The 15,302-nt window shown below is 39.8% G+C and overlaps 1 protein-coding gene across 1 annotated transcript in view; it reads right to left on the minus strand.

Annotated features, from left to right (window-relative positions):
- SCN8A (sodium voltage-gated channel alpha subunit 8) overlaps window positions 1-12,107 on the minus strand; it is a 138,775-nt gene extending 126,668 nt beyond the window's left edge. Inside the window, exons 1-5 of the mRNA XM_042782139.1 lie at window positions 12,099-12,107; window positions 10,225-10,343; window positions 9,243-9,332; window positions 8,460-8,588; window positions 6,583-6,674 (exon numbers count right to left, since the gene is read on the minus strand). Coding sequence (XP_042638073.1) covers window positions 6,583-6,674; window positions 8,460-8,588; window positions 9,243-9,332; window positions 10,225-10,343; window positions 12,099-12,107 — 439 coding nt within the window. The remainder of the gene's footprint in view (window positions 1-6,582; window positions 6,675-8,459; window positions 8,589-9,242; window positions 9,333-10,224; window positions 10,344-12,098) is intronic.
- Window positions 12,108-15,302: the final 3,195 nt, after the last annotated feature.

A 15,302-nucleotide genomic window follows, 5' to 3' on the forward strand; every position in this document is an offset into this window, starting at 1 on the left:
ATCTTTCAAGGCCCCTACTATTTCTGTTTTAACTGAATTGAGAAATGAGCTGTTAGTTCTCATTTGTATTAGTAAACAAGAGTATAATACCACAAAATAGTCAAACTAATGGGTTTGTCCTAAAAATAAATAAACGAAAAGCATACAATTTTAGCATGAGCCTGTTTTTCCTAGGCTGGGAATTCTAGATAGTTCTAAGCCTGTCTTACAAGAAATTCCAGGCCATGAGTTTAACTATGCCCTACTCCATAAAGGTAGGCTCCCAGCGGTCATGTCTGTATGAGGTGACCCTCTCCAAGTAGGTTACAGATGTCAGGGTAGAAATCTGACCCAAACCCAGATCCTTTCCTGCAGGAATCTGGAATGGAACAAGAGACAGTACAGCAGCCTTTTATGTGGTGGGAACGGTAGTATACACATTTAGAAGCTAACTGGTAGCCATATTCTGTCATTATATTAGGCTGTATCTGAGAAGTTAAGATAGTATGCCGACAGAGAAAAAAAGGAAGTAGAAACACAGGAAAGAGAGAGGGAGACAAAGTCCTTCCCTGGTACCTGGGGTTTTCTGCCTCTGAATTCTGGTTTCTAGTCACTTCTAGAGGCCCAGAGGCATTTCAGTCCTTGGATTCCCTGAATTACCCTTGTAACCTTTTACTTGCAACCAAAGAGGCTTAACTAATACACCAACCATACACAGAACTCATGCTGTGGATGGAGTGAATGCTCACACTCAACTGGTTTAATATTTACATCTCTTTTCTATAAAGCAGATGCCATTGCTGAAGAGGTCTATAAAAATGAGTCCAGAAAACTAAAAAAATATAATCCTCATGTGTTTTGCTTTAATAAGACAGGCGAAATTCACCTCTAAATGAGAGTTCTTTTAAGCTATTAATAAGTTTAAAGCAGAACTTTAAATCTGAACGAGTATTCAGTTGTTTATTCTTCATATGGGCTCGGAGAAACAAATATTAACCAAGCAAGAACCACCATTTAAGTGATATTAACTACGTCATCTAAAAAGTACACTTTCCAAAATTCTCATCTAGATTACTAGTTGAAAATTAGAGGACAGCCTAAGAAGCAGAAAGGTGACGTGGCTTAATGTCTGCAGGTGAAGAAGGGCACACAATTACACAGCAATTCAATGTTATCAGTTGCTGGATTATATACTAGTCTCAGACAAGACTCTTCTTCCTTCTATTAGGGTCAAGACTGCAAAATGATCATATTTTCAGATACCAATGCCAATTTGTAGAGAGGATGCCATCAGTGCATTCTAAAACTCAAGCTCTACCATCTTGCCAGCAGTGGCTGCCCCATGTACTAGGGACTGCAGCCAACCAAAAGTGCTCCCTGCTACCACCAGCACTGGTCAATAAAGCCAAGAAGTTGCTGGTGGAATTCCTGACCTGATGCATGCAAGAATGGAGAATGCCACTGCTCTGGGTATGAGAGAAGCTGTCTTGCTTCTTCTATTGGCTCACAACACCACACACTAGAACAAGCAAGATACTGACTGAAAACTGATTATCCAAAACAGAGCAGAATGCTCCTTCAAATGACTCCTACACAACAGAGTGTGCAACAGAAGCCACGTGGGGGCATATTGGACAGTGAGAACTCTTGGAAAAGGCTAACATTAACTAGCAATGGGATGTGTCTGAGCAGAAGCAGTTAATACATTTACTGTAGATCAAGAAAAGACAGCTGGGCCCAATGTACAGAAAGGTCAGCTGCCAGAGAGGAAGCTGGACATGTAAGGCATTTTGAGAAGCAGATGAAGCCACTGTCACAGAACTCTATTTCACTCTGCTCTATTCAAGGCCACCTCTGATCCACCTATCACTTTTCATGATGCCTACCAATCCCTGGAACAAATGAACAAAGCCTGCTCATATGCTAAGTCCAAAGAAATCAGCCATGCATATTGGGATCAAATTTTTGACCACTGTATGGCCAGATTATAAATAAAACCAATTTATATTCCCTAGTTTCTGGTTCAGGTTTGGAAATCTATGTAGTTTGAATCACATGAGCCAATTCTACAAAATTAATATTGGAACAGGCCTCAGTAAGAATGACAAGCAGATCTCAAACCAGGGGAAAGAATGGTTCCCCGACTCTCAAAGGCTGGCTTGGGCACAGACAAGTCCTAGGGATACAGAAGAGCCAGGTCAACTTTCCTGTTGCAGACTCAGTCCTCATAAGTGACAGTTCTTGGTGACTGTCGGAGTAATCTGGGAGAGATCTGACTGTAGATTTATTCACTTTAGACTAGAGTCATAGCATAAAGTCTGTCCAAAACTTGACTAGCTCTCAAAAGTGGGTCAGTGGGGTCTGTAAGTCTCAGTGTTCTTCCACCTAAGGTCACTGTCTTAAACTTTAGTTATCTTTCCTGAGAAGCAGTGTGGAAAAAAGATGAAAAATAAAGCAACTAGATTAGTAACTAGAATATTAAAAAAAAAAAAAAAAACAGTCTGATTGTAGTCTTTACACTTTCTTCACCATGCTTTCGTCCTGAAACTGGGGTGGGAAGGAGAGGGCCCATCATTTTCCCTGCTTCCTATGTGATCCACAGGTATGGAGTGAAAGAAACAAAAGCAGAGAGAAAATAATCAAGAAGTTATAACTCTAGAGCAAAATGATATTAAGTAAGTGCTGATGGGTAGTGAACAAGTAGAGGTTTTGTGAAGCAGCACAGATGATGATGGAGATGGAAGGGAAATGGAAGTGAGGCCCTCCCAACCTGTTTATTTAAACTATTAAGTGTTACTCTCTAAGCAAAACCCGAGACACCTCCTTTGAAGATTTCTGCCCTTTCTTTAGGCATGTTAGTCTTGTGGCACATGGTCACAGCATGGAGAAGATGAAATTGTGACAGAGTCACTCAGAAGTTCATTTTTGTGTCCAGGCCCCAGTTAAACAGAAAGTAAGAACAAAGTTAAAGGGGCCATATAATCTTGTAAGCAGGATATTTCAATGTCAAGTTGAATCTGGCAAGTTCCAGACCAAAGAAACTTTAGAAAGAGTCTCCTTTCAATACTGATCATTTTAGCACAAAGTTTGGGTGCAATGCTCTCAAGTCAATCCCTGTGAAGCAAAAGATAAACCATGAATGATGTATATCCAAGTCAGAATCAGCAATTAAAATGTGCATTTGCTCTTTCTAAGCTACAAAAAGGCACTAAAATAAAGCATTTCTTACGCAAAAGGCTGGGGGTGACTGATGCACCTTACTCTCCAATCTTCTGAGAGTCCTAGAAGTCCTGACACATTCAGAATATCTAAGATGCTAAGAGGAAGGACAGCTTCAGTTCAGGTTATGTTGAAGGATATGTTCTAGGAAAGCCGAAACCCTCATAAAGGAAGCTGAGCTATGGAGAGCTTTGTGAGAGTTTGCAGGTCCCATGTCAATTTCATGGTTGCTCTCTTTCCACCTGTGTTCTCAGCAGCTTCAGCAAAGGCCGATGATCACACTGGGAACAGGAGAAGGCAAAGAGAGCAACAATTCCACAGACGTGATCCCTGAGAAAGCTTGGCATGCAAAATCAAGAGGGAACTGTGGTCCAGCTCCACACCAGCAGGGTCAAAATTACTTAGATTCCCAAGCAAAAAGAGATGGTCTCAAGCTCACTGACTCACACATTGGTGCTCCTGCCAAGAAAAAGACCTGGGTAACAGCCTAATGGGAACAAGACAGCAACCCTCTGTGAGAGACAGTATGATAGACAAGTACAGATATTACATAGGATGAGAAGAGTCTCTCCACCAGGGAGACATCATTACTAAATAGAGAGTACTCTGGATCCTCTCAGTAATTCTAAAAGGTTGCATAGGGATGAATGGATTTGGGATTAAAAGTCACACTTTAATTCAAATATCAATTATGCCACTTATTAAGTAAGTGCTGATGGGTAGTGAACAAGTAGAGGTTTTGTGGAACAGCACAAATATTTGGCTATTATTTAGCCAAAATAAATAAATAAATAGATAAATAAACCCAAACCCATTGCCAATGAGTTGATTCTGTCTCATGGCAAACCCATGTGTTAAAGAACTACTCCCTAAGGTTTTCTTGATTGTAATCTTTACAGAAGCAGATTGCCAGGCCTTTCTTCTACAGTGCCATCAAGTGGCTTCAAACTGCCAACCTTTAAGTTAGCATTTGAAAGCAAACTGTTTGTGCCACCGAGGGACCATCCTTTAAAATTACTTTCTATCTCAGTTTACCTCCTAAATCCAGCTCAGTTGTGGGTGCTTCTAGAGACAGGAATCCAGGAAATATGCATCTACTTCAAACTCTGAAGCTGATGTCTAAATCTTGATACAGACTCTTTCTTTGGTTTTAAGTTTCCTCTTCATAATAATAACAGCTATTGCTACATTCCTTTATGAAGTAATGGAGTACCACCATGAGCCAGGCACTGTTAGATTATGTAGCACTGAAGTACTAAGATAACTACAGTGACATCAATCAGGAGTTATATCCCAGAAATGCTGTGGTCAAAAGTGAGCCATATAGCAGAGGCAGAAGCAATGACTAGACCAGAGATAGCATCTGCTGCCCTAGTTAGTGAACAGAATGCAGCTTTCCAATTTAACGCTGGAAGAGAAGTTTTGAGATCACAAGAACATGAAGAGACAGATGCCTTATAGGGTACGTTGGGGGAAGTGAGCAGAAAACTTGGGATCATATTTAAAAGGGGATAGAGGAGGAGAAATAAATCAAAGGAAAATGAAGTAAACATCTGGCACTCCAAATGCCCTGAAAAATAAGACAAGACCTGCCTAAGCATTAGGGCCAACAATGAGCTGTGTGAAGGTCCTGGAGAATGAGCTGGGCTTTCTGTCAAATGAATTTAAAATGGCCAGGAACTAACCTTGATACGTCAGGGTTGTCGTTTTTTGCCAAGAAGGATATACTTCATCTGATATCCAGTCTCTAAATGATAAGGAGTGAGCTCTGATGGCATAGTGCTTATGGCATTTGACTGCTAACCAGAAGGCTACAGTTCAAACCCACCAGCCACTCCTTGGAAGGAAGACTGGGCAATCTACTTCCATAGTAATGCAGCTTTAGAAACCCAAGGAGGGGTCACTGTGAGTCGGATACAACTCAACTACAGTGAATTTTTTTTTTACAGCTAATGTTGCTAAAAATAAAGGAACGTTATTTAACTCCATGGCCCAAATTTGTAAATGGTAAAACTGGTGCACCTTCCCCATGGTGCTTGGTAAACCACATTCCAAGTCTGCCTGCTCCAGGATTCTACCTGTGTGCTTCCCTCTGCCCTGTATCTGGTATTTGGATAATGTTTAAAGAGAAAAAGAAGCATTTCTGAGTCAGCAACAAGGGGAAAAGCCACCAGATGCCAGGAATAGGATGTCTCTGTTCTTCATGTTCCTGTTGCTATAAAAGTGCTGTGGGAAGGTTGGTCTCTAGAGAGCCTTCCTTCAAAATTTCTGAACATGACCAAAATCCAACCACCAACAGCACAGTCTTGACCTCTGCCAAATTATTGCCAGGTTATTTTAGGCTTATGAGACCATCTAAAACATCTTTCATTCTAGATTTCAAAATTGGTCTTTAGAAACATGATCTTTCTTACTTGCAAGGGTTTAAATTAAATTAAGGAATCTTAGCCATGGATGGGCTTCGGGGGGTGGGAGGGCTGTGGACTTTCAGCTGATTCCCAAAGGGATCTATAACTTTCAAAAAGTTAAGAATGACTCGACTAGCTCAACCAGGACCAAAAAGAAAAAGGCAGAAATTGTAAAGAGATCATCAACTACTTCTCAGTCCACCCACTGATTCCTTTTCCTTTCTCAAGTTTCAATACTTTTTATTTGCCCATACCTTTAGATGTTTCTATACATTAAATTGTGTCTTATCTTACCTTTGATTTTTTAACAGCACCTGCATAAGTTTTCATTAGGATTTACGTCTTAGAGTGACCCGAGTATATGAACGGCAGGTGACTACTGGTTCTTACTCTAGTGAAACAGCAGCAGAATGTGACAGACAGTTCTTACACGTGGTTATTAAAGTTCACTAACTCCAAGGCTCTTGAATTTATCTGTAATACTGGACTAGTTAACTGGGTCAATCTCTCCTGTGGTTGAATAATTCCACCAACACAGTAACAGTAAAAGTACCATTCTTTAAATGACATCCCATCAGCAAACCATGCGACAGGAAGCCTAGAAATAACAAGCAATGGAGTGATGGCAAGTGTTAAAATTACTGTAATTCCATGAGGCAAGGAAGCAAATGACATAGTCAGAGAGGCAGCTAGCTCTCTGACAATTTTTTCAGATATTGGTAAGATCCAAGTGATTCTTAAGCACGTGCTTTTTTAAAAAGCATGGATGGAATGAGTGCTGCATGCCTGGCAAGCACTGTCAGAGAATACGGCTTAAGGCCCAAAGGGCCATTCCAGAGATCCTCTCCCAGGAAAAACATGCGGAATGCAAGGCCATATCAACCGTGCAGATGCTGGCTTAGAATGTGGTGAATAAAATGAATGGAAGGGAAAGAGGAAATGACGCAAAGTCAGTCTTGTGCTTAAATTTTCTCACCTGGAATTACAGAGATAGTTTTCAAAGCTCGGAGAACCCTGAATGTTCTCAGCGCTGAGACATTGCCCAGGTCCACAAACTCTGTCACATATCTGTAGTAAGGGAGGTCACACACAGACACAAATGACAAACACAGACACAAACACAAACACCAAAGGAAAAAACAAAACCACAACAAAACAAAAAGTACAATACGTCACGTCAGGGCCCTAACCCAACACCTAACACCAACCCCGGGCCATCTTACCTGGAATTACCGAAATAGTTTTCAAAGCCCTCAGTACCCTGAAAGTGCGTAGAGCTGAAACATTGCCTAGGTTTACAAACTCTGTTATATACCTGCAGAATCAAACCAAAGTTAACTTGTAATGGTACCATTGGGCGAGGGTTTGGGAATGGGGGAAAGAAAGGGTCTTACATACAAGCTATGATTTCATTTTTTTTTCTGAGAAAAAGGAAAGTTTCAAAATATAAATACTCAAGAAACACTTTTATTTTTTTTAAATTGAGCAAGGAGAACTCAAAAGTATATTTGAAAGAACTGATACAACCAACAGCTCCCTGGGTTTATACTCTCTTAATCAGCATAGTGATATGCTGATCCTCAACAAAATGACTTTATTCTCCACCCATTTACGTTTTTTTTTTTTTTTTAAGTAAAAAAGAAGACCAGTTGGTATCAAAGGGTTATATCCCCAAGTTTTGTGAATGATTTCTTAGCAAAGAGACACTTCTAAAGCCCTAAAAAATAATTACACAAAAATAACTCCCTAGTTGACAATGACAAAAATGCCTAAATGTCTATATATCCAAATGGCTTGTCTAAGCACTGTATGCCTATCTTTGCAGTCATGCCTATGTAGTCATAGCCTATGACATACAAAAGACAGGCTCAGGAAAATCCAGATCATGGCATTGAGCAAATATTGTGTTAAATGCTCATTTTATCACAGCTCTGTGGCCAGCAAGGACACGTATATTTTAAATGAACACCATTATGTATTCATAATATTTGGAAGCTAGAAAAGTACCTTAAAAGAAAGTCAACATTCCAGTTTCAAATATTCACTGTGTATCATTCATTCACAATTTACCAGCTGGAACACATCTTTTTGCTGGATGCTCAGGCCCACACATATACGAATGCAGTCTCTCTCTTACACATTTGCATGCACACACACATATACACACCAAACCTATACACTCCCCCGAGTCCCTAGCAAAGCACAAAGTTCTTTCCCAATCTGGCAAGAAAAATAATAAGGGCTTCCGTAAGTCTATCATCACCTGTTCCTCAGACAGATACATTTTCATTGCTGAAACAACAAATTACTAAGAGCAGCTAGCACACCAATGTGGAGTTATACTGGTGTTTAGCAATAATTATAAGTTCTGGCCAGTAATTCTTTAGTTTGGATACTCTGGCTAATGTCTTGACTCTAGAATAAGCTTTGAAGTTTGCAACAACTGGCCATTCTCATTAAATTACATGTGATAAAACATATCCAGGAAACTGCTTTTTAGCTTCAGATTTACACCTAAGAAATTCCAAGTCTTCACTGAGGCCCCCTAGTGATGGCCATGCAAACCTCAGTTAATGTTATAAGGGGTGAAGAAAATATGAGGGATTGTAGATGGGAAATCCTACTTTCCTCTCCCAGCTGTAAATCCTCTGTTCACCTTCTCTTACAGAAATATAGTGTCATTGCCTGTACTACAAGGGGCCTTCACCAGCAAGAATCATAGGCATAAGCCTTACATGGTTCTCTATTAATTCCTCATACCAACCCACACTTACAAACACTGTCATACAAACACAGGAACACAACCACACACACGTCACCATACCCGGAACATCAATAAAGCAGAGAACTTACGCCATCATGATGACACTGAAATCTAACCAGTTCCATGGATCCCGTAAAAAGGTAAAGCCATCTATGCAGAAACCTCTTGCAATAATTTTCACTAGTGATTCAAATGTATAAATCCCTGTGAACGTGTACCTGTCAAAGGAATGGAGAGCTTGAGGTAATTTCTCAACAGACAGAAACTTTAAGTGAATCTTTTAAGATAACACGAGCCTGAAGCATGACTTCAATTAACAGAGACAAAATGGAAAGGCCACAGGTGGAGAAAGGAATCCTCTGAATGAAACTTACTGACATGCACAAATCAAGGACTTTGGAATGTTGTATAGAGTCCTGACAGGCACTGCCAAGGATGTAATTCCATACTGCCATGTACCATCATTTTGAACCAGGAGATTAGACCACAAAACTATATTTAACCTTAAAGGGATCAAAAAGGAAGGGAAAACTAATGTCGGAGAAGAATACAGTATCACCAGAACTGAGGATATGAGATAGTGATGGAAGAATACAGTGTCACCAGAACTGAGGATACGAGATATGATGGGCAGCAAATCAAAGGCACCCGTGAGCACAGGAAGGACAGCAATAAATGGTAGTGAGTTCCAGAGCACACCTTAGAGTTCGAGAGTTGACTTCTAAAGCTATTTCATGCATTCCATCTATATTCTTCCTCCTCTCTGTGAAGCAAAGAGTGGGCAATAACGAAATTTCTTCCTTGATGGATAAAGTGTGCCAAGAATCCAGAGACTAAAAATTTTCAAACACACAAATAAACAAGCTACTTACTCCACATTCTTCGACCACTCAGGAGGGTTACTGAAAGTCATGAATACACAGTTGGTCAAAATAGTGCACATAATGATCATGCTAAATACTGTGGAGAAGAGTCAAGGGAAAAATACACAAACTTTGGCTTTGTTTTCTTTTTCCCTCCAAAAGTAGACACATTTCACACTGGATATCATTTTTCATCTGTCATATGTTTTCCTATATTAATAAAACAGAGAAAAGTCAGGCCACATGAATTAATTGGCATTTTCTGTTTCTGGGGAGTAAATATCAAAAAAGATTCTTATCCATCTAAACTTCTGTTCCAAAGCCCCCAACCTCACTGTTGCTGATTCCGACTCATAGGGACCCTACAGGATAGAGAACTGCCCCAAAGGGTTTCCAAGGCTGTAATCTTTACAGAAGCAGACTGCTTCCTCTTTCTCCTGTGGAGCAGCTGATGGGTTTGAATTGTAGACCTTTCAGTTAGCAGCCAAGTGCTTTAACCACTGTGCCACCAGGGCTATCTGTAGCAAGGAAGCCATTTAATCTGAGAAAATAACCCAGTGCTCAAGAAATGGGAAAAAAGAAAAATCAAGGTAAGTCTCTAACTCATGCATTGAACTACTTGCAACTCAAGAAGTGGCTTTCAAAAAAGTCTGATACAGGATCTTAATGCATTAAAAAGCTGAATAATCTGGTACTGGATATTACTAAAATGTGGGCATTTAAAATATGATTTCAATAAATGGTTACCATCTTCATTTGTCTCCTTTATTGAGACCAACAAAACTCCAAGACTCCAGCAATGTCATCAGAAACAGAATTTGCTGAATTCAGCTTGAGATTTGGCAGGAGTTCACACTTAAACCTCTGACTGGTTTAAGTTTGACTGACCTCTGGAACAGACAATCTACAAAATTAAATTGTCAAAATTAAGAAATGTATACAAGCAACCATGCAATTGCTGCACTCATTCAACATTTGTAGAAAAGGATATGAATGTATCAAAATTTTAATAGCTATTCTTCTTATCAGGTTAAAAGGACTTAAAATGTACAAGGCAGGCGTGGCACTAAATCTGAAGAGAGTTTTCCCTCTGTTTAATACTACAAAGGTCTGTGGAGAAAGAAAAAGAGAAATGATTAAAGCATGGATATTCATCACCACATGAAACATTTTTCTAGACAAGCAATACACAAGGCAGTCCCCAGGTTATGAACAAGATCAGTTCCTAAGTGTGTCTTTAAGTCAAATTTGTAGGTAAGTGGGAACAGGTGCATTTGGCTCTTATTTAGCCTTACTTTAGTGCAAGAAAAAGGGGGAAGCCTTTTCTATTATTTAAAAGCGGCACGTGTAGACAGTGAAGATGATTGAGATAAAGAATTTTTTTGCAAGTAGGAGTTGGTTTAATTGTTTCAAAGTGAGGGCAAATTCACGTAACATTAAAGGGCAAATACAAGTTGTCCATAAACCTGATGTCTGTAACCCTTGGACTTACTGTAAACTCAAATGTACTTAAAATATCCACTTCCCAATTTGATTTCTAAGGCAAGAAGCCTTACCAGTACCCATTATCACTGAGTCAATTTTGACTCACAGCGACCCTATAAACCAAACCAAACTCACTGCCATCAAGTCAATTCTGACTCATAGTGATCCCCTTTGGGTTTCTGAGGTGGTAAATTTTTATTTTACCCAAACTTCCTTTGGTGGAGTGGGTTTGAACCACCAACCTTCTGGTTAGCAACCAAACGCCTTAGGCATGACACCACAAGAGCTCCTTCATAGCGACCCTATAGAACAGCAGGACTGCTCCACAGGGTTTCCGAGGCTGCAAGTCTTTACAGAAACGGCCTGTCACATCTTTCTCCCGTGGTATGACTGGTAGGTTCAAACCGCCAACCTTTCCGTTAGCAGCCTAGTGCTTTGACCAGTGCACCACCAGAGCTCCCTCAAGAAACCTTCAGACAATACACTTTCCTCTCCCTCACACCTCTCTCAGCTGCCCCAGATTATATTACAAATAGCTTTATCAGTTTTACAGGAGGACACACTTCTTTCAGAACAAGCCACTGAGTTATACCTAAACCATCTATGCCAGCTCTGGACAAGACACTGAAGTTCCTCAATTTAGGATTCCTTCACTCAACAAATGTTTACATCAGGTAATGTTTTAGGTGCTTATCAGTGAACAAAGAGTCAAAGTTCCTGCTCTAGGGAGCTTTTACTCTAATGGAAGAGACAGATAAACCAGAGCTTTGAACCAGTTCATTCCAGCTTGACACCCTGCTGAGAATTTGCATTTCCACTCCAGATATAATAAATCAGAATCTACATTTTAACAGGATCCCTAGGGGATTCTTACAGGTGATCATTATAGATCCCCTGGGGATCTAGTTAAAATGTCGATTCTGAGTCAGCATATCTGGGGTGGAAATGCAAATTCTTAGCAAGGGGTTGAACCAGAATGAACCAGTTCAATGTCCTGAAATGAATAACAACAAAAAAATAATATATAAAATTGATATACAGAAGGTGTTAAATGCAATGGAAAAGGCCAAAGATCTGGGGATGGAGATCAATAGTGTCAGGCTGGGGGGTGATGTGTGCAGAGGAGCAGCTTCAAGTAAGATGGTCAGGTTAAGCCTCATTGAGAAGAGACCTGAGCAGACTTGAAGGAAGTGAGAATTATTAATTCAACCAACATTTAGTAAGTATCTACCAAGTGTGCTCTATCTTCCTTTTAAAAAGCCATCATTATTAGTCTTGCCAAAAAGCAATTGTATTTTCTAGCAAGAATTTTTCTGTAAAGACACATTAATTCATTTCCCCAAACAGTTCCAGTAATTAATAACTTTAGTCTTTGCTCACATTGCTCATCCGGTCCAGAACGCCTCTTCTTGTGTCATGAATTCAATTTGATTATCTCTGGGGATCTATTTTGTACCAAGTATTGTTTTAAGCTCCAGGGACATCACACTGATTAAAACGGCACTTTTATATACACATGTATGAACTAGTAATTGTGATGCAAGGTGATATATACAAAGTTCAGTAATAAAATATGTGTAACATGAGAAGCAGCAAGAGAGAATTTGTTTTCCCTTAAATGAGAGAATGAAAGGGAAAGAACAAGAGAGTAAGTTGGGAGGTATTCACAAAAGAAAGGGGAAACAGTAGGCTGTGAAGCTGGAGAGAGAAGCAGGAGCCTGCTAGGTTGTGAGTTCCTTGGGAGACTAGGGCAGTGGCAGATACATAGGACTCTCATCTCATTGTATGGGTAACGAGGAAATGGCCTAATAGGCAATCCCCATACGAACTAGATCAGTCCCTAACTGTCTTTAAGAATTTGTAGATAAGTTGGAATGGGTGCATAAGGTTCTTCTTTAGCCTCACATTAGTGCAAGAAAAGACTCAAGCCTTTTCCATGATTTAAGAGCTGCAAGTGAAGGTAATTATGATATTTCTTTCATTTTTATTGTGATTTGGGTGAAAGTTTACAGAGTAAATTCATTTTCCTTACAACAGTTCATATGCATTTTGTTTCAGGACATGGATTGCAATCCCCACAATGTAACAGCTCTCTCTTCCCATTTCCTTCCTGTGTCCTTCTTACCTATGCATTCCTGCCCTCTGAGCTGTCTCCCTGTGCAGATGCTGCCCTTCTGATCTCCTGCGGTTGAGTGTTGTAAGGAGTGTACTTACCTGGTGTAAATGTTCACCCTACATGTCTATTTATTGTCTGGCTGGAAGCCATGGGAGTGAATTCAATTCCAGGCCTGAAGGGTGACTAGGGGACATAGTCTTGGGGGTTTTACCAGTCTCTATCAGACTGGTGAGTCTGGGTTTTTTTTTTTTTATGATTTTGAATTTTGTTCCACATATTTTGATGAATTTTTTTTAGAGTAGGGGTCGGGTCAAACATTTTAAAACTTACATAACATTAAAAGGCAAGTATGAGTTGTCTATAAGTTGGATGTTCATAACGCAGAGAATGCTTCTAGTCCCAACCAGTTTTTTAAAGTAGGGTCTTTTTCTTTTCTTTTTAAAATTAAAAGGAATACATGATCATTAAAAGAAGAAGAAGAACAGAAACTTTAAATTCTATGCCATTAAAACAAAAAGACAAACAATCCAATTAAAGAATGGGCAGAGGACATGAACAGATATTTCATCAAAGAATACATTCAGGCGGCCAACACATGTAGAAATGCTCGCAATCATTAGCCATTAGAGACATGCAAAACAAAATAATGGCAAGCTATCATCTCACCCCAGCATTAATAGCAAAGTTAAAAAAAAACAGAAAAGAATAAATGCTGGTGGGGGGTTGAGAGACTAGAACCTTCATACACTGCTAGTGGCACTGTAAAATGGTGCAACCACTGTGGGAAATGGTATGTTACTTCCTTAAAAAATAGGAAACAAATACCATGTGTGGTAGTTAAGATTGTGTATCAACTTGACTGGGCCTGGTTGAATAGCTAGGCGTTGCTGGTGGTAGTTATTCCCCATGATGAGACTGGCAATCAACTCCATGGTGGGATCTACCACAAGCAGCTGCTTTCGACATAGTCTCTAGTTTTATGACACTCTTGAACCCTGCACGTAGCTGAGTCATTGTTCAGCAGCCTGCCATGCTCTGCTGATCTTGGGACTTACAAAGGACTTGAATTAGTGGCCTGCCGAGTGTTTGATAACACTGGGACTGTGCCTTTTTGCTTGTTAACCTTGGGTTTGTCAGCCTCAGCAGCCAGCAGCTGTCTGAGTGAAGAAACGCCTCCAGCTTCAGTGGCCCGGGAGCAGGAGGCAAAGCTGAAGCCTAAGGTTAAGGGGCTTTCACCCAGCCCCTAGAGCGTGGCACTTTGAACTTGGACTTGAAGCCAAGAACTAAGGAATGCTGAGGCTACAGAAGCTGAGAGAGATAAGGATCTTCCTCCAGAGCTGACACACAGAGCCTTCCCCTAGAGGTAATGTCCTGAACTCTGTGAAAATAAATTTCTGTTTTTTAAAGCCACTCATGTGTGGCATTTCTGTTACAGCAGCACTAAGTAACTAAGAAAATATCCTTCCTTATAGGAAATTACCAGGAATGTATGTGGGCAAAATGCTGCAATCCTCAGGGAGAAAGTTTAGGGGGCAGGAGTGCATGGAGGGAAGTGCATGCACAGGGAAGAGGTAACTATTGGGAGGAAGTGGGAGTGGAGCTGTTGCCTTGGGGTAAACTGCAGTCAATGTCATGAGACAAAGTGTATGTGAACTGCTGTATGGAAAGTGAATTTGATCTGTAAACTTTCACCCAAATCACAATTAGAAAAAAAAGAAAGAAAGAAAGAAAGAAATATGCTTCAGTCAAAAGGTTGTTAAGTAAAGGATGGAAAAAATATCCCATGCAAATAGTAACCAAAGAGAGCTGGATGGCAAATTTAATATCAAACAAAACAGACTAAGTTGAAACCTGTTACAAGACACAAAAAAGAATATTATATAATGATGAAAAAGTTAATTCATCAAGAAGATATAATCATTATAAATAATTTTATAACATTAGAGCTCCAAAATATATAAAGCAAACACTGACAGAACTGAAGGGAGAAACAGCAGTTTTACAATATTAGTTCCAAACTTCAATACACCACTTTCAATAATGGACAAAATATCTAAAAAGACAATCAATAAGGATATACAGCACCTGTATGACACTATAAACTAAATAGATGTAACACTCCTTCCAGTGACGGCACAGTACGTACTTTTCTCCAGTGCACACAGATCATTCTTCAGGACAGACCATAAGATAAGCCACAAAGCCAATCTCAAGAAATCTTAAGGTTGAAATCAAATGAAGTATTATCTCCAAACACAATGGAATGAAATGAGAAATAAATAACAGATGAAAAATTGGCAAATACACAAATATGTGGAAATTAAACAACGCACTATTAACCAGAGGCCCTCAATGGTTTTAACACTTTAAAAAAATCTTTTGCAGATTTGCCCAATGCAATATGTCATTTGATTTCCTGACTGCAGCTTCCATGAGCATTGCTGATCCAAGCAGAACGTAATCCTTGA

This window comes from Orycteropus afer, unplaced genomic scaffold, assembly GCF_000298275.1.
Source record: "Orycteropus afer afer isolate SDZICR_OR568_19922 unplaced genomic scaffold, OryAfe1.0 scaffold00247, whole genome shotgun sequence".
Classification (NCBI taxonomy): domain Eukaryota; kingdom Metazoa; phylum Chordata; class Mammalia; order Tubulidentata; family Orycteropodidae; genus Orycteropus; species Orycteropus afer.